Source organism: Musa acuminata, chromosome BXJ2-5 (genome assembly GCF_036884655.1).
Source record: "Musa acuminata AAA Group cultivar baxijiao chromosome BXJ2-5, Cavendish_Baxijiao_AAA, whole genome shotgun sequence".
NCBI lineage: Eukaryota > Viridiplantae > Streptophyta > Magnoliopsida > Zingiberales > Musaceae > Musa > Musa acuminata.
In genome coordinates, this window is record NC_088342.1 from 44,741,193 (window position 1) to 44,767,457 (window position 26,265).

At 37.8% G+C, this 26,265-nt stretch overlaps 3 protein-coding genes and 2 pseudogenes across 3 annotated transcripts; all 5 read right to left on the reverse strand.

Moving 5' to 3' along the window:
• Window positions 1–192: 192 nt before the first annotated feature.
• Window positions 193–4,280, reverse strand: LOC135612964 (membrane-anchored ubiquitin-fold protein 3-like). Its single transcript, XM_065109825.1, has 3 exons — window positions 3,452–4,280; window positions 1,967–2,137; window positions 193–525 (listed from the first exon to the last, which is right to left on the reverse strand). Exons 1-3 carry the CDS (start codon window positions 3,579–3,581, stop codon window positions 470–472), a joined length of 357 nt encoding a protein of 118 aa, XP_064965897.1. The 5' UTR covers window positions 3,582–4,280; the 3' UTR covers window positions 193–469.
• A 2,907-nt stretch (window positions 4,281–7,187) lies between these two features.
• LOC103985345 (photosynthetic NDH subunit of lumenal location 4, chloroplastic) lies at window positions 7,188–10,568 on the reverse strand. Its single transcript, XM_009403008.3, has 6 exons — window positions 10,108–10,568; window positions 9,509–9,601; window positions 8,627–8,687; window positions 8,458–8,526; window positions 7,574–7,671; window positions 7,188–7,496 (listed from the first exon to the last, which is right to left on the reverse strand). The coding sequence occupies exons 1-5, from the start codon at window positions 10,519–10,521 to the stop codon at window positions 7,604–7,606; spliced, it is 705 nt and encodes a 234-aa protein (XP_009401283.2). The 5' UTR covers window positions 10,522–10,568; the 3' UTR covers window positions 7,188–7,496; window positions 7,574–7,603.
• Window positions 10,569–12,544: 1,976 nt separating this feature from the next.
• LOC135611875 (FCS-Like Zinc finger 5-like) lies at window positions 12,545–14,132 on the reverse strand. The gene is made up of 2 exons (XM_065107523.1): window positions 13,812–14,132; window positions 12,545–12,951 (listed from the first exon to the last, which is right to left on the reverse strand). Exons 1-2 carry the CDS (start codon window positions 14,093–14,095, stop codon window positions 12,852–12,854), a joined length of 384 nt encoding a protein of 127 aa, XP_064963595.1. The 5' UTR covers window positions 14,096–14,132; the 3' UTR covers window positions 12,545–12,851.
• Window positions 14,133–15,493: 1,361 nt separating this feature from the next.
• LOC135612966 (elongation factor 1-alpha-like) lies at window positions 15,494–20,124 on the reverse strand (annotated as a pseudogene).
• Window positions 20,125–21,902: 1,778 nt separating this feature from the next.
• Window positions 21,903–24,456, reverse strand: LOC135612967 (trihelix transcription factor ENAP2-like; annotated as a pseudogene).
• Between the last annotated feature and the right edge of the window lie 1,809 nt (window positions 24,457–26,265).

The following is a 26,265-nucleotide window of genomic DNA, read 5'->3' on the forward strand; positions in this document are numbered from 1 at the left end:
AAGATTTGACATTCCACCAACAATCAAGTGTTAAGGTGGGCAGGACAAACAATTCATGGACAGTGTTTCTTGGTTTCCAAGTATTCCATTTGAGTTGCTGATTTGTCCCAAAACCTTTAGACTTTAGCTTGCTTCCATTTTAAGACATGTAAATATTGTCAAACTTGTGACTCAAATGAACAGAACAAATCGTGGAAAGAATCACCCAATCATACTATCTTCATAGCAAAGTAGCAACAAATGGCCTTGTTTCAGACTCCAATTTATACAACGATTAATGTTGCATGTTTACAAAAGATTTTGTCGACTTTCCTCCGCATTGTTAGGGACTGTTGTTCGCACGAGACAAGCCGAAGAGATCCAAACCAGAGCTGTTAAATTTGATTCCACGGTCAGCTAAACGTTAAGCTAAGATTCGAGCACAAAGTGAGCTGAACAAAAGAGATCCAAAATATAGCAATTTGTTGAGTCAGAGGATTGAGCAGCCACATCTGTTATGCTTTGGGGATTTGACTTGCTTTTTCTCTGTAAAGAAGAACCATATCAGTACTGGACCACAGATTTGTATGATAAGACTACGAATGAGCATGTTTACATTTAGAACACGTCGTCAATAGTAGTGCATAAAGGAAATAACTCCTGACAAGTATACTTGAAAATTTCTACAAAATATATCCAGTAAAATAGATAGCATTATCCATTTGGGGCACATTTTGAGCTATGAGCTATAAAAGTGACAACATGAGTATTTGCCGAATGAAGCACTGAAAGAAACATCACCAGCATTACAGATATACAAAGATGACAATTTCATAGAACTAGCACCTACTAGAATGTCCTATGGTAGCAATGCCATTCACAAGATCTGAAGTATCTTGGACTTCAGAAGTCAGTCCGGGAAGAATAAACACGATTATGTGTCACAAGGGTCATGATTTATACATGACACTACAATGGCAGCTAGTTCTCGAAATGGAGGTTAACACATATAATATATTAGATGACCTCTGGTATTTCCTTGAAAAAGCTCATGGCCAATGACTATTTCAGGTGAGCCAACTTCACTGCTCAGAGTGTCAGCCATGCATAACTAAAGAGCCCACCTGTTCTCTTGTTTCCTATTTATGTAGTCGGACAATATGCATGCGATCAGTAGCACCAACTGCTCGTAGATGCACAAAAAACAAGTGCAATAAAAGAAGCTCACGGACACTAGTTTATCTAATAAGAAGTGTCCTTCCATGTTTATTTAAATAAAGCTCACAAGCATCCACGATAAAGAAAAGGAAAGAGAGATCACTGATTAAGAGAGCAATCTACTGCTCTTATGGTATCTATTCTTTCTCTCTTACAAAGCCTGGACAGGTTCTAGGATTTTAAACCCAAATGGCCACTCTTCAAGCTCAGCTAAGCAGATATAGGAGCCAGACCACCCAGTTCAAAGGGGCCGTATCCAGCTCAAGTCATGCCACTAGGGCAGACCATGGGCACACTAATATAGCTCCACAATGCAACGGCATAAAACAAATCTAGGGAGCTATTTGCCCCAACAACACACACAAGAAGAAGAACAGTAGAGCTGTGAGCAGCTACCTGGTCATATTGGCTGGGTAGTGCCTGACTCCAGCAAGTTGACAGTGTTATGAATTAGCATCTGGTCAAACTAAGTCAAATTATCAATTAAAAGCATGACAGTGATACAAAATTCCAAACTTGTAGCCAAAGTAAGAGCATAATCCACAGTCCAGAAGATGCAGTCACAATCACTTTGTTTTTTATGGATAAACGAAAGTCACAATTTTAAACAATGAGAAATATCATGGTGGTATAGAAGACATTGGATCCACCGGTATGACACACAGTCTAAACTGGCAAATAGATCTTAAGTGCTGGAATAATGAATACTATATTGTGGAGTAAAGCATCATTGTTTTTGTCAAATGCAGTTAGGAATCAAATGAAATACCATTGTTTTTGTCAAACACAGGAGGCCGAACCACAACGTGCATAGTGATTACCCCACCAGAAATCCCACCAACTGACACCGTGGACTCAGCAACAGTCTGGTTGTTGTCCAGTATTTTTCCCGCATTTATGAGCTTCACATCATTTATCGTTCCTGGAGCAATTTCTTTGTCTACAAATAAAGCCAAAAAGAAAACCATCTTCGGTAGTAAAGTTTAGCAGGAAAAAAAAAAGAAACAAGAACGATACATGAAGTTGAATGCTTCAAAGCATAACAACTGAATGAAGAGTTTATGCAATAGAAAGCCTTAGCAGCTAATGGCAATTCTCATACCAATGGATCGAAAAGATATTTATCTAACATGTAAAACAAGTCAACAGTTGGCTCTGTGTAAGTTACTTGTGTAACTACAAGAACATCTATTCTAAAATTACTTGATTGGTGTCCACAGAATGCAACTAGAAATCTAGAATCATATGATTTTGTATGGAAATATTCAAGGCTAAATGTACAGCACTAAACGATGCCGTTTTAACCGATTCACAAGAAGTAGTAATGTCTCCCACATGTATCAGAAATCAAATAAGAACCTGCCACAAGACCAACTACAAACAGAAAAGCAGAAAAAAAAAAGAACTGCTGACTATCTCCTTTTAGGATTCTGTAAAGCAGTTGAACCAACTAGAAATCTAGAATCATATGATTTTGTATGGAAATATTCAAGGCTAAATGTACAGCATTAAACGATGCCGTTTTAACTGATTCACAAGAAGTAGTAATGTCTCCCACATGTATCAGAAATCAAATAAGAACCTGCCACAAGACCAACTACAAACAGAAAAGCAGAAAAAAAAAAAAAGAACTGCTGACTATCTCCTTTTAGGATTCTGTAAAGCAGTTGAACCAACTAGAAATCTAGAATCATATGATTTTGTATGGAAATATTCAAGGCTAAATGTACAGCATTAAACGATGCCGTTTTAACCGATTCACAAGAAGTAGTAATGTCTCCCACATGTATCAGAAATCAAATAAGAACCTGCCACAAGACCAACTACAAACAGAAAAGCAGAAAAAAAAAGAACTGCTGACTATCTCCTTTTAGGATTCTGTAAAGCAGTTGAACAAAGGACAGTTTATAAGCAGACATCATTAAGAAAACTATCACTGATGTCTACATTTAAATTATAATATAACACCACAACATTCATCATGTAGACACAATCTCTCAATGAGTTATAAGATACCAACCATTTAGTTGAATATCAAAAAAGATTTGTGCCTGCCAAAAAGCTTAACTTAAATCTACCAATTGAGAAACCTGCAAGGAATAATTAGTCTAAGAAAGAAACCATCCAGCGAGAGTAATTAAATCCTGAACATAATCGCAAATCGACAATATTTAATGCAGAGAAGGAAGAAACAAAGAGATTTATAACAAGGAAAGAATTCTACAAACAGACACCAGGACGGTCGAGCTCTCACCTTGCGGCCATCGAGCGATTATGAATTCTTTGAGAGATGCCACGGTGGTGGAAGGATCATGCTTGTTCGGGCCGATGTCGGTGCCATCAAAGAGCCTAAATTTGAGCTCGATCGATTCCTCTTCTGCCATTCCGAAACACCCCCAAGAAAAAAAAGGACTTTTGATCTAGTTCTGCATGGGGGATTGAAACTTTCTTTCAATCCCCCCAGAAGAAACGGATGATTAAAATTCTACAAACAAATCGATACAGGCCCTCAACCAAGAAGAGATTTTGACAACGAATCCGGAAGCCCCCCTTATCTCCAAGCAACCAGACCTTCGAGCTTGGCCGCAGATAACCCCCTTTCCCCTCCAGAAATTTCGACTCCAGGACCAAAGAGCAGGGAACACAACGATCAACCAGATCGAAATCTCCCGACTCCAGCTCAGGAGGCCGATGCCAACCCGTCCTAGGAGGGCGTTCCTCGCACCAAGATTGGGTCTTGATGGGTTCGCGCATGCCAAACAGGGAATCCCCAATTGGGAGTCTTCCCCTGTCGATACAGGCTGCGGAGGAGCCAAAAAACCGATTTTTAAGGGCGCGGACGCTTCTCCCTTCTTTTTCCCTTATTTTTCTCCTTTTATTTTTCCTCTTCGACCTCTCACTGCGACGGCCATTTTACAATGATACAAATGCGTGGATGAAAAGAGGAAAGCCAATTCAAACGACTCTTTAACAACCGATAGGGTTGACTGAATGCAATCCTACAAAACTAGGCAAAATGAACATCTTGCAATGAACTTACCATATCAAGTACTTTGTGTTCCTTTCATGATCAAAACCAGGACACCATCATCATCATCCACTCCAAAGGCAAAATGATCCCTGTCATTAATATATATATATATATATATTTATTAACCAAGCATGTTTTTACAGATCTTGGTTTCTGTAACATGATGAGAGTTCTACAGCAAAAACAAATCAAAATAAGATGATGGTGTTACCACTGGTTTCTAAAGCAGCTAATTACATTGCCAATGTATTAAATGTATGTTTATGATATCACTGTCATGAAAATATAAAGAAAAAAAAAAAGGCAGGAGTTTCCCCATAAAGAATGACACCTTCAATGATGAGCTAAATTGATTGATGAGAGCAAGGAATAAGATTTTCTATTGGAAAATCTTTTAGAGAATGATTTCTAGAGATGTGGGAACGCATAGAGGTAATAATACATTCTCCATTGTTTTCCTTCTGTTACTGCACATTTAAGAATGTGCAAAAACATTAATTTGTCTCACAATTTTGGCTGATTTTTGCAACAATCTAACAAATGTAATGTTCTATCAAGATAGCAGCCAGTTCAGTTGGTTGACCCTTCTAAGAATTCTTGAAGAATCAAATGTTTGGGACCATCACAGTGGGAACAACAGCAGCAGCAAAAGGGCAGGTTTTCAGATGAACCTAAAACTGTTCTTTCTCAGTTATAATTGCAGGGTTTTTTTTTGTCTTTCTGCTCTCTTGCAGGCAGCCAAAGCAATCAACAGAATAGTATTAGCAAAGCATTTGCTAGGAAAAAACCTCATCTCTGATCAGACACAAGGGGAGACCATCAAAAGTGTTCATGTATTGGTTAAACAAGACAATATTAGTACTTGAGTAGGGTGGTGTGTTGCAACAAAAACAAAATGAAAAAAGAATTAAGAGTGAATAGAAATTTAATCAATAAACATTCCCTGTTGAAGCTGAAATGAGAATCAAAACTGAAATGATGCCAAACTAAACTTTAAACAGATCAAGTGAAGCATTGCATTTGCATTGTTGCACTGATACAAGGAAGGAAGCTGAGGCAAGAGTACTGATACTGGAGCTAACATCTAGATGCTACTGTACTGGAAAAGAGACAAGCAACTAATTTAGAATTTAATCATGCAATCAAAGGTGAAGTCAAGAATCTGAATAGAACCATGCCAGCTAAACTTCAGATAAAAACAAAATGAAGCATTGCATTTGTATGTCACAGAGGGACTTGCATAAGAAAGCTGGAACAAGAATCCTGATCTTAAGAGATAAAATTCAAAAGCTGGAAAATGATACTATAAAAGAAGAAAAAAGAAAAGAAAAGGTTTTGTTTGCATCAAGGCAGAAGAATTAGTTCTTCTTGGTACTGTATAATGTTCAAAGCACCCACCAGTCCAAGCAAAAGGAAGATGCAACATTAGGGAGCTTAGCATGTTCTGATTCCCTCTGTTGAGGAGAGGTTTTGATTGGTAATTGTGACCCACTGGTGTACTGTTTGTATTACAAATGCAATAGAAAACCATGAGATACAGACAAATGAAGTTGACCTGATGATTTGGAGGGCCTTACAACATCCACCCACCACCTCCATGCCCATTTTCTATTGCTGTTGTTGGCAACAAACATCAAACCAACATCAGCAACCCTCAATTTTTTTTTCCTTTATCACTATTGTTTTTTCCTTCCAGTGATGGAAAACATGGGTCTCATTGAGACTGATTCACCTCCTAACCATAGAAACATGCATTGGGATCAGCTATACAAAGTAGACATAGAATTAAGTCCATTAAAATAATCTTTGCCCAGGTGGCATGTCCATCTAAGATTGAGATTGCAAATAATCAAGCTGCTTTTCACACAAAGAAACATTCAGATCATCTGCAAGAGCTCACAAATAACCAGGAGTTTGATAAGAGCTGAGAAGCAGGAAATACAAAATGAAGTGAGTTGAATCTGCAATCCAGAATTTGCTGATTGGGAGTGCAGAAATTTTAACAAATAAACAAACAAAGTAGGCATTGATATGAAACCAAATTTTACCTAATAAGCAAAAGGAATGCTTAACAAAGCAGTTAAATAAATATATACCAACTTACTAGTAGACAGCAAGAAGAGTTTCTACTAACATGAGAAGTAGGATAGTGGTGAGTCAGGTTTTGCAGTGCACTTAAAATGCTTCCAATACTCTTTAGTTAGGATTGAAACCAATTTGAGCAGCAAAATAGGAACTCAAGTTGGGTTTTGGGATGAGTTCAGATAGGAAACTAGAAGTTTGATGCAGAATAATCGGATTCAAGTATTCTTATTGAATACTTACTGGGAGAGTATTTCATGTATCAGAAGACAACAACAACAATATGGTGCAGAGTAATCAGATCTGGGGGAGGAAAATATTCTACCTCTCATGGGATACTCTGTAGACATGTTATTATTGCATTATTTTGATCATAGCCAGTGCCTAACCAGGTTTTTAGAAGATTGTAGAGCATGATGACTAACTTTTTCCAAAGAACATTCTAGGTTAGACAAGAAGGAATTTGGTAACAGTGAATATATATATATATATATATATATATATATATATATATATATATATATATATATATATATATATATATAGTAAATAAATTTTTTTATGTCTTTGAAGTTAATTATGAAACATTTTTAGACACTGGGCACTGGGATTTCTCTTTAGACACTATGATTCATGTATAAACAAATCGGCAGACAATTTTGCTTAACTTTTGAAACCTAATGATTTGTGTCAAACTCATTAAAAGAATACAAATAGTTAGTAATTCAAGTGCATGAGGCCAGTTAAATAGAAAAAAATTGATATTACATAAATATAATTAAATAAAATAAATACAAAAGAGACTGATGCAGGATTCAAACAGGACAAATGATCTGCTATGAGTGCATTCTCTGAATAGTGATGGACACTGTAAGGATAAAAGCACTCTAAGCATCATTCTCTTATCATTTTCTTGTGCAAAGTCAGGATAGAGTGTTGTCATCATTCATGGTGCATCAGTACAACTTTTACATAAAATGATTTGTCGTTTCTATGTACATAAATCACCGGGGTAGGATTCAGGATACAAGCTGAAGACTAAAACATAATGCTGCTTCAAAAAATTTCATTTGGTTGAAGATACTGCTGAAGAACAGATTGTGTAAACATAAGCGAGCTTCAAAGCAACTTGTTTCCCTCTGCTTACAATAAATCTTGTTCTGCTGCCTTTGTCATGAGTAACAATCTAAAGAATTGTAGTTATTAGTGAAGAAGGAAATAAAAGTACAGAACTTCTACTAGCATAGTGATCCCTTCGTTTACCGGGAGCCATGAAGATTGCTGTAATGATGTTTACTTGTACACTCCAACAAAAAGAATGTCATAGAGAAGAGTTGCATTGGCTGGAATGTTGCAATCTCCTACAGAAATTATGCATATTCAGTATAAACTTATAATTAAAAAAATTGTTGACAGTAGGATATGTTCGAACTCAATATTAGTTTTCAAATAATTTCATCTATAATACCATGCAACTGTCATGATTGGGATTTCACCACATAATTTAAGTATAATGGAGGACAAACTTTCTACTTGTGAGATCACTAAAACTAGAAAGACACTATTTGTGAACTCTTCATGTTCAGATTACATACTCGGGCCAAGGAAATTACTGAGACTTCAGCAAACCTTCCAAAGTTTAAACAGACCTGATATTTTATTTTATTATGTTCTAATAAGATTTAATGAGAACAGATTAAAAAAAATTAGCATACAAATTAAACTTCTCACAATCATAGTAGTAGTAGTAGTTAATAATAATAACAATAACAATAATAATAAGTCAAGTTGCTACAAGCAACAACCATCTTTTTAGTAGTGCTGCAGACAGGACAACTTACACTAGCGAAAAGTTATATACTAGGCTTCCCAAATTAGGCCATTTTATAGAGGATGAATGGAGAATTTGCGAGGAAATGGTCACAAAAGAGTGACAATCAAATAATGCAGTTACTACCATTACTAAGATGCAATCACTAAATCATCTACCAATCTTCAATCAAATTACTGTCATGAACATTTGAACCATAAAATCTGAGTCCATACACAGGATTACGGTTCTAGAACATTACAATCACGCGAATAATCTTGTTTCAACACATAAATGAAAACGTTAAGATATTATGATTGAAAATGTGGAAGTTTACCTTGAAAGCATCCTGCTGGTTCTGGCCCATAAGCTAACAATGGCGGTATGAGAAGTTTACGCTTACCCCCTGGAAGAGTTAAGAAATGAACAACATGTCTGAGAAACCAAGAATGCACATAGTTAGGAAGAAGCTAAAAGTCTCAAGGCTTGCTTAGTCGATGACATACCAACAAGCATTGGAGGTACACCACCACCACCTATAATTCCCTGATCGAGTCCTGGTAGGACCTTTAAGTAAGATAGACAAATGAGCAAATCATAAAAAGTGAGCATTTGAGATTATGGTGTCAACGATCAGTCAGAAACACGAAAAAACTATGCCTACAATTAACTGCAGGCATAGGATAGTTTAAACTAAAAAATCTAAAATTTATTTACAAATGCAGAATTTCACCAGTTCTTGTGGTTTTATTCTATCTTCTCCTTTCTATGTAAATATGAAATGTTACTTTTCTATAACATGGATAAATGTTGCAGAAACAATTGTTGCAATGCTTATCTGTCTGTAGCCATAACATGACTATTTACTTTTGTCTACACTATATGTTCCGCTTTTGTAAATATAAAGAACTAACATTGGGCTGGTAATGATATATTTCCTAAGAGCAAAAGTTCAAAACCTTTATACTTCTACATCATTTTTATCTTTTGACCTCTTATTGATCAGTTCGAAAGATGACTAGAACTTTGTCGATATTTACGTAATATTGCTTTATTCTTAGATGATTTACTAGACCATATATGATTCCACACAGTTGCTTCCTCTTTGTATGGAACAGCAAAATCTGTTTCAGCATGTGATCTGCATTTGGATCCTTGTGAGACTCGATTGTTGCATGATTTCTCCTATGCAACCATTTGATCCAAGAAACACAGAAAATCTCATATACCATACCATCCTAAAAAATGATCTAATATTTATGACAGTTATGCACATGTAAGTGATTCTCCTGTACCGACATTCAAAACCACTTTTTCCTGTAATCTTCATGCTGTCCGACCTTCTTCAATTTTCATCCTTCAGTATTTCAATTAGTTGATAGACATACCTTACCAACACCTATACGCATTGTAAGAGGTCTTCCACGCTTATAGCTGCTATCGAACACAGTGCCATCAGCAAACCGTGCAGTATAATGAACCTGTTACAAAATACAAATTTATCATGATAATAAATGAATGCTAATGTAACCAAACTCATTGTCATTCTTATGGAGAGATCTCCAGACAGAACATCTAGAACTCTCCAAATCCTTGTCAGTTTGAACAAAAATAATAAACATACATCGCACTCATTTACAATATATATTTCCCTATGAGAGATCTATACTCTTCCATATGTTTGCTAGAATGTATCATCCCACAATTTTGGACTTCATGACACTAATCCTCTATGTTATTGGAGTTAAAGTTGAATATGAGCTTGAATTTGTAGTTTGCCGTCAACTTATCATGAAAATTTTTTTAATGAACGAGATTAACGGAAAAAAGTAACATCAAATAGCTATCTGATATGAACTCATATTTACATTTTTCTTCCTGAAAATATGCTAATCTCATATGAACTTTTAATTGTCATCTTTAGCCATCTGCAAATTCGACGGCAGCTGAAGCGCAAAAGCGTCCAAGATCGAATTTTTAGACTCACGTTGATGAGCTCGCCCCGAGGTGCCTCGACGCCGGTCCCGATTGCGACGTCACAGTAACCAAGGCCGGACCTCGCAAAGCTCATGTCACAAAGTGGCTCACCTACAGTGGCGTAGTATTCTATTCTGGTGGCACTAGCATCGGATGCGAACCAAGAGGCCGCCAAAATACCGACTCCCACCCCGAACAGCCGCCTACTGGTGGATGGCACCGGTGCCAAGAAGGAAGAGGAGGAGGAAGTGGAGGCGGTGGCCGCCTCCTCCGCAGGGTCGCCAACGGGGAGAGAAGGCGCAGGGAGGGACAGGTGAAGAGGGGAGGCGCTCCTCGCGAGGAAAGGCGGCGCCTTGTGCGATTTGGGAAGCGAGGGGAGGAGGCGAGGATTAGAAACCGCAACAGATAACGCGGAGATGGCCATGGCTCTGTTCTCTCGCCACTCTATCTCAAACTCGTGGGCTTTAATGTTAGGAAAACTTGCACATATATCCCTCCAAAGTTTATATATATATATATATATATATATATATATATATATATATATATATATATATATATATATATATATATATATATATAATAAAAATATTTCTTGATACGATGGTAAGATTACTCATTTGCGACTTAAGAAATAAAGATTTATATTAAAAAATAATTTATTTAAATATTTAAATGTAAGATGTCATACGAGAATTAATACATAGTTTGCATGGTAAAAAAAATAAAAGAACGAATAAATTTGCTAGGCGTAGAATATTTTTTTATATTTTAAACTCACATGAATTCTAATGGTTAACTATATTTTTTAGCATAAATACCGACAAACATGATATATATGAACGAAGACATGTGGTAAAATTTATAGGAGCAAATATGTTATTTTCCACATTTGAAAGAATAAATATGTAAAACTTGGGCCACATCCCAATATATTTTCAACTTTTTTGTTTTAATTTTTTTAAGTTTTAGTGATTAAGATAATTTCTAGTAAATAAGTGTTTAAGTTAGGAAATGTCTTGTCTAAATCATCTTAATGTGGAGGCCCAAACACTGTTCAAAGTCAAAGCCAATTTCCAGTGTAGCTTCAATTGTCATACATTGTTCTGATTACAATTTCCTCATCAATTTGGGCATTATGTGATTCTTATGTCCATTGATTATTAGAGTTAAATAGCTTTGTTTGCTTAGGTACATTAACTGCATAAACACAAATCCTTTTTTTTTCAGCAATGTAAAAACAAATCCTTTTTTTGTGGGAAAAAGATCACAAGGAATAGACATAAAGTAATTTTTTTTTTTATGAAGTGGTTTCATTTTACTGCTTAAACAATCAACTGATTTCTTTCCCTCTGAGAATATGCAATTACAAGTTGATTATATGTTATTTTTTATTAGCATGTATATATTTGTATAAGAAGGTGTGATTTTGGTAAAAGTTAACACATAAAATCTACAATCTGCAACATTTGTAGCCTTCAATATTATGTAATCTTAACACTCTGGAGGTGTGGATTTAGAATGATGGAGTAAAGAGAGATAAAGTTTGGGTTGTGGATTTGCTATCTCATCTTTCTTCTTTCCCTTAATTTAACCACTCAATCAATAGACTAGTGGTCACTTTGATTGGTCTTTCCAAGGATTCACTTCATTGGAAGTCATTCTACATCTCAAAAGTATTAATAATGTCACTAGGCAAAATAATTTTATGACATGAAACATGACAAATAATATCTATTCCATGTAGTAGTAGTCTCTGGAAATATTGTCATGTTGTTTAGAGAATCTGTCTTTTATATCTTGTAGGAAATCCATCTTCATAATCTAGTGCATCTTCTCATTTGCTTGTTTATTTACTTTGTTAGATTAAGAAATAGCATTGTGTGATTGGAGATCATGTCATCAAGTTTGAAACCTTCCAACTTAATGACCTTACCAATTGTTTATTTCATTAAATTATGAGATTGATAAACTTGTTAAGTTTAGATATTGTGTTCATATAATTATGTTTAATAAAAAATTAGTAAAAGCATTTCAGCCAAATAAAGTTAGACATATTTTAGTGCATATAGTTAAGGACTAGTCATAAGTAAAAGAAAATATATCATGGTGAGCATCATAACTTGCAGGTTCTTATGGAACATAATGAAGGCATTAAATTATTCTATCACATCCCAAACTTGTGGACTTAATTAGACACAAAGTGTTGATATCACCAATAAAGATTATGTGCTAATTTTCTATATATTTTTTTATAGTGGTGATGACATTCTTAAACTTGGTAAAGGTTGATATACATGAAAACTATTTATATACATAATGCTAATACAATCCAAAAGTTTAAGCTCATTAAATTATAATCAAATCTTAATAAACTAGAAGCTAAGAAAAAGCATTTTACTTGATCATGAATAAAACAGTCATCTGATACTAACATTAATCAGAAGTAAAGCAAGATTGCATTCCATTCTATTAGAGGGGGAAAAAAAGGGAATTTACAATGCAGTGTAGGATCTTGTCACTTCTCATATACACCAAAAAAAGCTACAAAAGAAAATATTATATCATCAAGTTTACATTTCTTCTCCTCTTCTGACAATGATGCTGGAAAACCATGAGAATTTACATGTATTTGATTGAAGCATAGCATCTGCAGCAGAGCCACTGAATATTTTATATACAGTTTATCCACAACAAAATCAAGTGGCAGTTCCTCCACCATATGATTGGCTGGAGCAAGTCATTTCCAGGGGACTATTCTTTAGAGAGGTCAGAGAGAGCACACTTCTCTTTCTCCTCATCCAGATTCATCTGTAGCTGGCGACACTCGAGGCTGCAGAAGGCAATTTCACCCCTGCAACATATGAAGGATCCCACACTCATAACACTATTTGAGTTAGCATGCATGCAAAAATATTGAGAATTTAATCCCAGTAAAATTCCTGACTAACATACATAAGATTGAATGCCAATACAATGAGATTATTTGTAGTTTTCTGTTCTTTTTCCTCTTTCAATCTTTTTCTCACACATAAATGTTTTTCTAATAAAGAATCTAAATTCGCTTAGAAAATTTAAGGTCCTAAACACTCATATGATCAACACCAAGAGAAGGCAACAAAGATGTGTGAAAGTAATGTCAATTTGTAATTTTGATGTATTAAGAATAATGCAAATCAGTAGATATTGCCTCATCTACAGCATATAATTTTAGGTACTATCATCAAAATAGAATATTATTTTTTTCCAAATAAAAGGGACTTAATACTACAAAATTCAGAGATATGAATTTGAAACCAATTATAAAGAAATAAATCAAATGAAAAGGTAGAATGACATACGCATATATAATCAATTGCATGATTGGAGCAATACACTAAAGGATTCAACCTCATTAAGAGATCTCCCAAGACTCATTCTCGATTTCTGCCCCAAACCATCAACGAATAAGAAATATTGAGCTTTGGAAGGAGATGAGTTTCACGCTATTATCACCACAATTTTCCTCAAAATCATCAAATAGATTTCAAATTTTGAGAATAAAAATCATGAATCCTAGTAGTTCATGAACATTAATCAAAAGATGAATCTAAGCTTCGCCTTCCACCCCGAACCACAATAATCAATCCCATGAGAAGGAAAAAAGACGATCTTTTGACTCGAAAATATTAGCAACATTTTGGTTGCGAGAAGAAGTGATAGAGAGAGCAGTACCTATACATGTATATATCCCGGCCAGGCCCGAGGCGGCAGTTGCAGAGGCCGCAGGCCCTCAAGAAGGGCGCCGTCCCGTCGCCAGACCTCCCACTGTGCACGCCGCTGCGGGGCGACGGAATGGACTCCACCTGCGCCGCCTCCCTCGGCTGAAGGTAGTGAACTATCGCGTTGTGATCGGACGGCCGAGGGCCCCCGACATCGAAGAGGACGGAGGGGGAGAACTCCGTCGAGCTCGGTGCCCGCCTCATCGGCGTCCCCGGTTGCTTCCCCATGAACATCATCGACGCTTCTTCTCTCTCTCTCTAAGAAGAAGAATGTGAGAGAGCGGAGAGCAGGTGTCGGGGAGCATTAAAAGAGCGGAGAACAGATCTAAGCCGTTGATCTACCTTCATCTTACTTTGAGATCCACACACACACTTGATTGTGCCATGAGAGACGTGCCGGCACCCGCGAACGAACGATCGAGATTAAAGCTCCACAAATGCAATCACGTAGGTAAAAGACACGGAGGTGAAACCAAATTCGTCGGTCACATTACAATCCACGTTCTCATGACCGAGAGTTGTCTTGGCATGCGACGAGGTTATCATTGCTTCGTGACACGAACGAGCAAATGTTGTCCTTTGTGCCAATTGATTTGACAGTGATGACGGACGTTTTTGGTAGGAGGTCGGCAGCATTAATTTGTAATTGATGGACCGAGTCTCTCCTATAAATTAATCGGATGGTCTCGATTGACGGAACATGAAAGACATATATTAATCGGATGGTCCGATGAGGTTCATGGCGGGTCCCGCTCGAGTTGGTGATGTGGCAGAAGGCCTTTGGACATCATCCGTAGGGACCACCTTGGATGTTTACCTCCTTGTCACATGTGGAGATGAGACAGAGATTGGAGGTCTTAGTGGAAAGAGAGACTATGAGAATTGAGAAAGATAAGAAAGGAGACAAAGAAAATAGAAATATGGGAGAAAAAGAAAGTGGGAGTTTTTTATTTAAGACAACAAAAAAAAAAATTGTACTACAATCAATGATTATAATGTTTATTGTCTTGCAATAGTTACATGCATTGGATGTAGGTCGATTGGGTCATATCTTTCATTAGAAATAGAATTCACATGTTTAAATGACTATTTTGACTAATAGTGGCTGGTGTTGATGTGGCATCACATTAACCGTACACGTATACGAAGCTGATAAGAATGCTTGGGACATGGAATCTACCGCTTGTATTAGTCAAGAACTGATGTGATGGATGTTTAATTTGATTTGCTAGTGTCTTTTTCCGAGAGAGATCATATAGTAGTTGTCATGAATATTTCATGTTCAAATAGCATAGAACAGCAATGAATTCGAATCTTGATGAGTGATAGCTTCATCGATGAATTCTGCTGTTACAAAATACAGAAGAAAAAAAATAACAAATATATATTATGTCATGACGACACCTATCATCATATGTTCTTGAAATAAGAGGAGCACAGTTGGAAAGTAACTATGGTGACAGATCTATAGAACCAACTTCATTTAGACCCTAAGAGTAGAGATCCAACAAACAAAAAGGCTGAGCAAATAAGATTCAGATCCTACTTCGCTAAATACTGGAAATCCATATGTTATAGCAGCATAGTCAGCAAGTAAATTTAGGAAACAGAGTACCAGACAATAACACAAGTCACTGCAATACAGTCCTTACATTTAGTAGATTTCCGAAAACTCGTTAGTTGACATTAAACAACAAAATAGACGCTGGACCTTCAACCATGCCGCCGGCCGTCAACTAAATACTGGAAATCCATATGTTATAGCAGCATAGTCAGCAAGTAAATTTGGGAAACAGAGTATCAGACAATAACACGAGTCACTGCAATACAGTCCTTACATTTAGTATATTTCCGAAAAGTACGCCGGATCTTCAACCCCGCCGCCGCCTGTCGAGAACCCAGTTCTGGGTCCAGATACCACACCTGCAGAGTCCTCAAGAGAAGGGCATGAACACACAACACCACGACCAATAATGACTCCAGACTGCAATGATCCACAATTCCACTTTCATTTCTTTTTCTGTGCTGCTTTTGTAACCTTGGCTCCTGTTGGATCCTTCTTCTCCACACTCTTGATGACACCTACAGCAACAGTCTGTCTCATGTCTCTTACAGCGAACCTACCCAGAGGAGGGTACTCGGAGAAGGTCTCCACCACCATCGGCTTAGTGGGAATCATCTTTACAAAACCTGCATCACCATTCTTAAGAAACTTGGGCTCCTTTTCCAGCGCCTTGCCAGATCACCTGTCGATCTTGGTTAGCAACTCAGCAAATTTGACTGCAATGTGAGAGGTGTGGCAATCCAATACAGGAGCATAACCATTCCCAATTTGACCTGGATGGTTCATGATGATAACTTGTGAGGTGAAGCTCGCAGCCTCCTTTGTTGGGTCTTCCTTTGAGTTTGAGGCAACATAACCACGTTTCAAATCCTTCACAGCAACATCCTTGACATTGAAGCCAACGTTGTCGCCAGGTAACACTTCTTGGAGTGCCTCATGGTGCATCTCCACAGACTTGACTTCAGTTGTGAGTCCCGTGGGACCAAAGGTGACAACCATACCTGGCTTCAGGATTCCAGTTCAACACGACCAACAGGCACGGTTCCGATGCCTCCAATCTTGTAGACATCCTGCAGGGGAAGACAAAGGGGCTTGTCCGTTGGACGCTTGTGCTCTTGAATCATGTCGAGGGCATCAAGGAGAGTCGGGCCCTTGTACCAGTCAAGGTTGGTGGACCTCTCAATCATATTATCACCTTCAAAACCAGATATGGGGACAAAAGGAATCTTCTCAGGGTTGTAGCCAACTTTCTTCAAGTAGGATGAGACCACCTTGACAATTTCATCATATCGTGCCTTTAGTATTTGGGAGTTGTGGCATCCATCTGTAAGAAAGAAACATCTTTAGGTACCAAATTTTCAATAACAAAGACATCAATTGCTACCACAACACAATCACAGACAATACCTTGTTGCAGCAGCATATCATCTGTTTGACACCAAGAGTGAAAGCAAGAAGAGCATGCTCACGGGTCTGACCATCCTTTGATATACCTGCTTCAAATCCACCAGTTGTGGAGTCGATGATGAGAACAGCACAATCAGCCTGAGAAGTTCCTGTAATCATGTTCTTAATGAAATCACGATGGCCAGGAGCATCAATGACTGTGCAATAGTACTTTGTGGTCTCAAATTTCCACAAAGCAATATCAATGGTGATGCCACGCTCTCGCTCAGCTTTAAGCTTGTCGAGCACCCAGGCATACTTGAAAGATCTCTTGTTCATTTCAGCAGCTTCCTTCTCAAATCTCTCGATGACACGCTTGTCAATACCACCAAGTTTGTAGATGAGATGTCCAGTTGTTGTAGATTTTCCAGAATCGACATGGCCAATGACCACAATGTTAATGTGAACCTTCTCCTTTCCCATTGCTTATTTCTTGCTGAACAAAGAACATGAAAAGGTCAAGCAAGGATATTAGCTTTGATATCAACTTCAAAACCCAAGACCTTTGACTGACAGTTAGCCAATTAATATTGACGAAATAACAAAAAACAAATTGAAAATTTATTTACAAAAGATCAAATATACTCAAGAAAAACATAGGACCATTGTAGCACACTCCCAAGAAAAGTGAACGGAAATGAATTATTATAGAAGTATCACCAAACACAATCAGTCTTTAATACCATGGATCTTCTATAAATTTCTGTTCTTTCTTTTGCAGACATATTCCAATGAACTATTTAGAAGCATTAACATAGTAGTAACAGAGTACCAGAACCTATTGGTACATAATGACACAATCTTAAATCTTTAGACCAAGTTTCCTACAAAATTTACAAGCATCAATTTGGTTAAGCAATTATTACTGCTTTCACAATGCATAAATTATACCTCAAAATGAAAAAAAGAAAGATGTCTACTCACTAAGTATATAAAACAAATGAGAACCTCTCCAGAAATGTTTGAAGATATTATTAAAATTGATACTGAATGCTATAAATAAAAAAATTGTGCAAAGCAACATTACTATACCCAACAGATTATACCATCCAACTATGCTGCTCATATACCAAATACCCTGTGTATTCTTAACTATAACCACAAGAGTTCAAATAGCAGCATGAAGCAGAATGTTAAACGGCATAGTAGGAGAAAAAAAATAGAAGCAAAAGAGGATAAAGATAAGTACACGGAATCGGAGAAATGATGAAGTCAATGAAATGAAGGCCAAAAAGGAAGAAGGGCCACTATGAGGAAACAAAATGGAGAAGGGTTGGAAATAACAGGAACAAAAGTAATTGAAGTTTTTCCATGTGAAAGAAACCAAAGCATAACGTTATCTTTGGCCAAAGAATATTAAGCATACTAATAACCTTCATCAGACTTCTTTTCCACGATACAAAGAAGTTCTAATTTCATATTGTACTTTCTGCATTACTAAATAATAATTTCACAAGGAAGCTAATGATATATCCAAGGCAGCAGACGCCCAGAAATTTACAAAATAGGTTTTGCTACACCATAGCAGGAGACACACATTATAAAATGTTTTTAAAAACCATTAAACAGATATATCATCATTCGGTTTCAGCAATCGAGTAACATAATCTTGTACACGAACCGTCGATGAATGCATATAATAACACATAAGCGACCAGTCTAGAAATATTATTGCAATTCTCCGACGGATGCTACCCATCTCAAAATTGTAAAAGGGCATTACAATTAAAACACAAACAGAGATGTCCAAATCTGAACAAAGATATAAACTTTCCAGGCATTTTGAGACTGGTGAAAACAAGGATTAGAAATTCACATAGAACGTAGTTCGCAATGCTGTTCCACGCAATATCAGAATCACTTGATCCACTGAAAAGTGTATTTTTTATCATTTTATCTTTAACGCATAGAATTAATAAATATACGACGTCCGGAAAGATCCGATGATATCAAATAGCTAGACAATGAAAAATGCCGGTTCGTCGGAAACCCTGAAAATGGTATCGTCATGTATCGTATCAGACAACCGAAACAATCTCTTTTCATCGATCCACCCTTGACAAACAAAATAAGCGAACCTAAAACCCCCAAACCACAACGCAAGAACAATAAACAATCGACAGGATCAATGATTTCACGCATAAACTGAAACACAATTGCGCAGATCAAGTGATAACTATCAAACAACAAGGAGATGAGATTAAGAAGAAGAAATCTTACCGCAACGGAAAAGGCTCCGGCAAATCAACAGCGGCTTGGCTTGCCGGAACGCGCCTTTAACCGCGACTGCCTCAATTTATAGGTGATAGGATTACCAGAATGCCATTAGGCTTCGCAGGGCAAATTAGTCATTGCGTCGGGAGGGCTCGAGAACTAATAATGGCGGCGGCGTCATGGCTAGCGAAACTTTATTCACACCCCGTCTTCGACTTACCCGTTTCTCCTACCCGTGTGTGGTGAGAGAGGATGCGAGGCGGGACCCAATTAAAATAAAAGCTTGCTCATCTTTCATTTGATTTGATTCAGCTACCTTTCATGATGATTTAATTTCAATCAAATAATAATTATCGAGCCTTTTTTATTTGGGTATTGGTGTTAGGCTCCTCATTAATAGGACATATTAGTCTTTTAGAATGGCTAATTTAAATTATTTTTTGCTAGTAAAAGGAGTAGGATTTTAAAGTTCAAAAAAGAATAATAATAATAAAAAATTAAATACTTTAAATTTTTTTTGACTGAGACATTCAAATTGATAAATACATTATTATATAAATAATAAATCTCATGTTCTGAATCCATATGTAAATATTATTTGATATGATAGAATTTTTTATTTTTTAGAAAAAAATTATTTTGACTCATCTTGATTGCACAAAGTCATGCATGCACATGTTGATGACCTGCTGAAATGATGTGTATCTCAAGGCAGCACTTGAATACATGAAAGAGAATATGCATGAAATGAAGCCAATTCTTGAAGATTGAAAGAGGCCTAACAATAACAATAAGAAGAAAGATTAGTCAACAAAGTCAAACCAAGGTAAACAAAGAGGGAAGAACACAACACCAATATAGATTGTCTCCTTTCAGCTTCAGATATGTTGGGCCAACTGCATGTCTCCCTCTAATGCAGCATATAATTGTTTATTTACATATACAAACAGTGATAACATTTGTTCCTATCATCAATTAATTGATCAAATATGTACAAAACAATAAAACAGCATTGAAGTGAACAAATGTACTTCAGTGAGAGAAGAGCTATCACCAGGCAGGGTTAAAAATGAAGTGAACAGATGGTCATTTCTTTCTTTCTTTCTCTACTTTGTGTATGTCTAATCCTAGGAGACTTGTAGAGCTCTGCATCTCATCTAACATTTTCTTATCAAGTCATGGATGTTTCCTGTGACATCAGTTCCTCATCATCTTCCCATGCTTATACACATGGAAAATAGGCAAAGCATCATATAAACTCATAAAACTACACAATGAACTCTCAGAGATGATCAGAAGAATGCCCAAGTAATATGAAGGCATACCTCTGCTTCAATTCATCAGTCTGTCCCTGCTACAAGCAACTTAAAGATCTGCCATATAAGCTAAGCAGAGATGACAGACTTTTGGAGCTCCACTGAAGCCAGAATCTTCATATTCATTTATTAACATCAGATCCTTTAAATTACCATGCCAAGTAGGTGCTTGATGCAAGACCAAAGTATCGGATGGATGCTTCACTTGTATGCTAATATCCACACTGAAGTTGAGAACTCCAGAATTGGTTCTAATCAACTGTTATTTCCACACAAATCCTTCTCGTTTCAACAAAAAAAGAAAGCATGCGGAAAGTAACTCATCATAGTTACACTCATTTGGTATTAAGTTCCTTATATGCATCAGATCGATTAGTAACTATGTTGATTATAATTTTGGATGCTAAGATTTCTATATAAGCTTGATTAGTAAAAGTTCATCAAGTATAGCATCCAAGATTCAAAAGATCAGCCAGACTGGTATTTACTGGTCTGACCAGGAACCAGCACTCAAACCAGGCAATTTCACGGTCCATTCGTAGCCGGTTTTTTATTTTTTAATCTGGAGGATTATTGACAGGTTGTTGACTGTCAATAGCAGGGTTATCGATAGCCAAAATAGCTATCAACAACTGTTGACCATCAACAGCCCTCCTCTATTCTTTCCCTCTTTTTATTTGGTCCGTGCCAACCAATATGCCAGCGTACCATGTGTTGATACGCCGGTGCCATGCCAGTCCCATACCGGTCTTTGTGGTCGAACCAGTACAGATCTCGGAGTGAAACTAAAACCTTGGTAGCACATAGAACTACTTGGCTCCCTTTTGTTCTAGTTTCAAGGACCACAACTACCAAATCATGAGATCATGACACTCTACTAGAACATTCAAGAACTAGTGTCCATTTATATCTTGAATCTTGTTTTGGCACCAGTTGCTCTTCTAACAATGTATTACTGCTCTAAAAGGTTGCATTCCTATAAGTTAATATTATAAGAAAAATCTCTTTGCCACTCACAAACCACACAATGCCCCCTTGGTCTTCAAGGCATGGGAAGATTCTATCAGCCAATAGTAAATCATAACAAAATCATAGCGTTCTTCTCGTCTTATGAAACACTTCATCTGATCACTTCAACAACTTGATCAATTTTTCTGGTGCATTAAACACACTAGTTCGGCAAAACGGACTACCTTGGCTTTCTTCTCCGCCAAACAATTTAGTCTCAAAATGATAGCAGTTAAACCTGCCTTGAGGCCGCTCTAATGAACATAACAGGAAACAAAATGATATATATTCGAAAAGTGAAAATTTGGCAATTGCCACCCGTGTCTTTATCACAACCTATGACTTGCCTTTTGAAATAAATATTAGTTGGCCATCAGTGGGCACATATGTGATAAGCAGCAAAGCTTACAGATGAACAAATGAACTCATTTAATCAAGTCGAACAAATGACAGCATCAATCACAACGTCACATTGGCCATAGTGAACAAACACAAATAGCAAAGATATGAATATTTACATCATATGCCATCTTACAGAATTAAGCGAAAGAGAACTGATAGGCTAAATTTCAAACCTCAACTACAAGTGGAAACAATGAAGAGACTAGAGAGTATCTTCCATGGTGTACAAAAGACTAAAACTTCAACATTAGACACAAAAGCTGCAGTTAAAAAAAATAGAAAAAAGAAAGAAAAAAAAGCCTCTCAGCCTTTTGGGCATTGGATTCAAGTCATACACCACAGAAAAGTTGATTTGTTTTAGACGATGATAAGCTATGAAGCATGCTCATAGCCATGACACGATACAAATACACTGGTTTGATAAATTTTATAGCAGGACACAACACACATGAACATGACAAGTAAGACATGTACAATTTCAAATATTATTATATTTTATATTTTTCTCTGACATAAGACTATGTTCATTATATATGAACCTCATAAATGAATAACCATCATTCATTGAAGCTTTGTACAGGTGTCCTAAGTATAAATAAGCATAAATTGTATAAAAATCCTAATATGTTTTGAACTATTCTAGATATGCCGAAAAGTGTTTAGTAAGAATCAATTCCATCGCGGACGACATAATATAGACATGACAAACATTCGAAGTCTTTCTGCTAGATAAACAACATACGAAACCTAAATTACTATTAACATGAGCCAAGGATTCTAGGCCATTCCATCAAGTGTGATCATGAAAACGACTGCAAAACGCAACTGCATCAGATGCCTAGAACATTATGACTTTTCTGATATGTTTGTATATACATGAAAATTAATTAAACCATGGCATCGTAATATGTACTGTGAATGTGACACAACTGCCTTTGTAACCCAAACATATAGTGCTCAATGCCGTATCTTCAAGGCCGCATGAAAACACTGATTTATCTTAGTGGCATTGTCCTCCAGAAGCATAGTAATCACTAGTGAAGAGTAACAGTTTAAGTTGGTGAGGTAATGTTTAGTGACAGAATTCAAATAATATTATTGTAAAGGGACATAAAGGTGAAACCTATCAATCTCTACTGCCTATACAATAGCAAAGCATATCTCCCACTGTTCCATTGAGTTATGTCAACTTATTTCTCCAGTATCCATTCCTTCATGCTTGCCATAAAAAGAAAAACATATCTAACCTTATGGTGAATAAATTCCTATAATTATCCATCCTTTTCAGTACCTTGACCAAAGAATCTTTTGGAGTATTAACAATATGATGACTCTTACTTGATGTATACTATATAGCATGCAAAAAAGGGGCAAACTTTTTTGTGGCAACTCAAACCAATCAGAACTTTAGCAAGCAAACTACCATTGACTTTTAAGATGCTAAAACTTATGATCTTTATATTCAACAACAGCATACTGTTACCCAATCCTTACACAGTTCCCACCTACAGATGTGCGTAGGAGAAAAATGAAAGCAATTAAATGGGCATAAAAATGAATAAATAGAGAGGGAAAGGCCCACTAAATTACTTATCATCATCCAAGATATGGTGGTTGTTAATAGAGTGGTAAGAAAGAACAAAGGACAAGAGCATGAGGTTGCATGACCTTTTGCGGCAGTAGCTTATAAATTCCCAGACTTCTTGGCCTTCTTGGATGAAGGGAAAGCGTCGGCGATCATGTCCAAGAGGCATCGCTGCGACTCCCTCAACATCTCGGCCCTCTTCGTCTCCATCTCCATCCAATCTCTCTCCATCTCCCTCGTCAGCTCCATCCTCCTCTTCTCCATCCGCACCAAGGTGTCGCTGAACCCCCTCACAGCTGCCGCCAGCTGCGACATGGCCTCCACACCGCTTGCGCCCTCCCCCTCCGATTCTTCCTGCTCGGAGTCCCCTTCCTCCACCTCAAAATTTCTCCTTTTGGGGAGGACGTGATTCCTGCGAACTTTAGATGGCCCCCAGTTGGGCTCCCGAAGGATCCCGTTGATGCTCCGAGTGTTGCTCCCCGCCCTTTCGCCCCCAGTTCGGCTTCGTCGGCGTCGTCCTCGTCGGTGGAGAGGGCGGAGGAGGGAGGCGGGCGACCCGGGGGTCGGATGGAGAGGGGAAGGGGCCCGCGCTCCATGCGGTCCATGCGGCCGAAGAAGGGCCAGGCGGAGGGCACGGGGCGGAGACGCTCGGCGCGGTACCGCTTGCGGAGCTTCTCGATCTTGTGGCGGCACTGGGTGCCGGTCTTGGAGGGCTCGTCGAGGCCGCAGCGGGCCGCGACGGTGGCGGCAACATCCTCCCACTGCTGTGCCTTGAGCTGGCCGCGTTTCAAGGCGTGCCATCGCTCCTCGTAGGAGTCGATCAGGTGGGCAGTCTCGATGTGGGACCATGGCTGGCCGGGGGCGGGCTTCCGGGGCGGCGGCGGCGGAGGCCCGGGGCGGCGCTCCGCCGATCCGGCGGCGGCCATGGGTTCGGATGCGCGTGAATGAATGCGGTTCAGGACTAGGGTTATGGTTCGTGGCGGGAGTTAGGTAGTGGCGTCGGTGCGGGGGTGGGTATAGCGAAGCCCGTGGGTGGGGTGGTGGTTGAGTGGCAGTGGCAGTGGCGGTGGCGGTGGTGGGGATAAGGACGAGGTGGGCCGGTGGTGTTGGGTGGGGAGCCGGTCCGGTTCGTTTTTCTCATTTCCGTTCGCACCGGTCGAAGCGAGGAGCGGACGTGGAACCTCGAAAGCGATCGACGTCACGTGCACGTGTCACCGCGGTCAACGGCGCGTCCGCGACAGCTTCGGGACGGACGGGGACGACTTGGGCCACGCAGCGTGTCGCACGTGCACATGCGTCCAGTGTGGTTTAAGTCGTGGTCCTGCCCGTGACACCAATCGAAACGAAAAGGTGATTTTGACTTGTAGAAATGTGTGGTTGATGTGATCATTTTCAACCCTTATTGATGGAAATCAAGGAATCAATTCCCCTTAGTTATAACATTATGCATTCATTGCTTCTTCTCACCTGCCACCATCTCCTATATCTACATGAACTCTGCATTTGCATTGAGGATGGGTTGATGTGATCATTTTCTAACTCTTAGTGGTGGAAATCATGGAAGCAATTCCCCGTAATTATGGCGTAATGCATTCACTACATGTACTTTTTGCACCTAAATCATCAATATGAACTGCATTGAACATGTGTTGAGTACATTCCAACAATGTATTATTTCCATGCACAATTATAATAGATTTATTGCAATTAATATACGATAGACGCACACAAATAAAACCATTCCTACAACAAATATAAAAAAGCTAACACCAAGTTTAGCTTTGGGAATTGATGGTATATGATACAATGCAATGCTTTTTCTTTGTGACTTTGATGCCATGATCCGGGGGTGTGATGGATTAATTGGTATATTAATTTTATTTAGACTAAATTATTAGCTAAAATATTTAAATTAAAGTTGATAAGTTAGTTACTCGATAACAAATTAACATAATAATTATGTTCGATTCATTAGCCAAAATATTTAAAGTGAAGTGATCGTATCTTTATAAGTCAATCTTAGCTTTGTCAACTTTTGATGTGGGACTAATAAGTGGTAATATAATAACTACCACTCAAAAACTTGATGTCTTTGTCAAGATTCAACATAGTCTAAATCAAACTCTAAAATGATGAATGTGAGGCATAACATAACGATGACTTTATATTATGATGAGTCCTCTAACTCCATGAATAGTCCTTTTCTACTTGAACTCCTTCATCATGCTAAAATACTACATCGACTCTAATAAAATCGTTAGAGGTTGAACTAAATTAAATTAATTTTTTATTTATTTCGACTAATAAAGATATGTCACTAATTTAAACAGTCCAAAATAAATTAACTTATTTTGATTAATCAATTAATTGATTTATAATATTTAATAATTTAAAATATATATGTATTTTTAAATGAGTGTGTTCGATTCTATTGAATCGAATCTTAATCTAATTGGATATAGGACTTGTGAAACAATAGGACATGTAGTTTCAATCATATCGTCTCAATCTCCACTTGAACCTCATGCAAGGTTTTGAGAAGACAGTATTCCTTTCTCTCTTGCATCGCCCTTTCTTTCCACTCTTAGGTGAGGAAATCTTCAAACTAGCTTGCATTACTTTGCTACTGACCCAGCTGCAAACCACAGCCAGAGCAAGAACATGACAGACACATGCTTATTTGCTGCCGACAGCTTCCTGCATTCTCCTTTCTGCTGCAGTCCAATCTACCCAACATTGCAGCTGTTGGATTTGGGTCACAGAACCTGTCTCAGCTCTACATTTGCCGATAAAACTGCTGCTGTGAATTCATTTTGTTTGTGTGAAGCACACCAAAACTTTCTGTGGACCTGCATGCACGAGATACAGTGCC

Bases quoted from the DNA above. Each gene is read 5' to 3' on its own strand.
- LOC135612964 (XM_065109825.1), bottom strand. From the start codon at position 3,581: ATGGCAGAAGAGGAATCGATCGAGCTCAAATTTAGGCTCTTTGATGGC. The intron at 2,138-3,451 runs GTGAGAGCTCGA...CTTTATTTGTAG, and splicing joins AATCGCTCGATGGCCGCAAG to ACAAAGAAATTGCTCCAGGA. The intron at 526-1,966 runs GTATTTCATTTG...TCTTCTTTACAG, and splicing joins TGTGTTTGACAAAAACAATG to AGAAAAAGCAAGTCAAATCC.
- LOC103985345 (XM_009403008.3), bottom strand. From the start codon at position 10,521: ATGGCCATCTCCGCGTTATCTGTTGCGGTTTCTAATCCTCGCCTCCTC. The intron at 9,602-10,107 runs GTGAGTCTAAAA...ATTTTGTAACAG, and splicing joins CTCGGGGCGAGCTCATCAAC to GTTCATTATACTGCACGGTT. The intron at 8,688-9,508 runs GTATGTCTATCA...TCTTACTTAAAG, and splicing joins TGCGTATAGGTGTTGGTAAG to GTCCTACCAGGACTCGATCA.
- LOC135611875 (XM_065107523.1), bottom strand. From the start codon at position 14,095: ATGATGTTCATGGGGAAGCAACCGGGGACGCCGATGAGGCGGGCACCG. The intron at 12,952-13,811 runs GTACTGCTCTCT...CATATGTTGCAG, and splicing joins CGGGATATATACATGTATAG to GGGTGAAATTGCCTTCTGCA.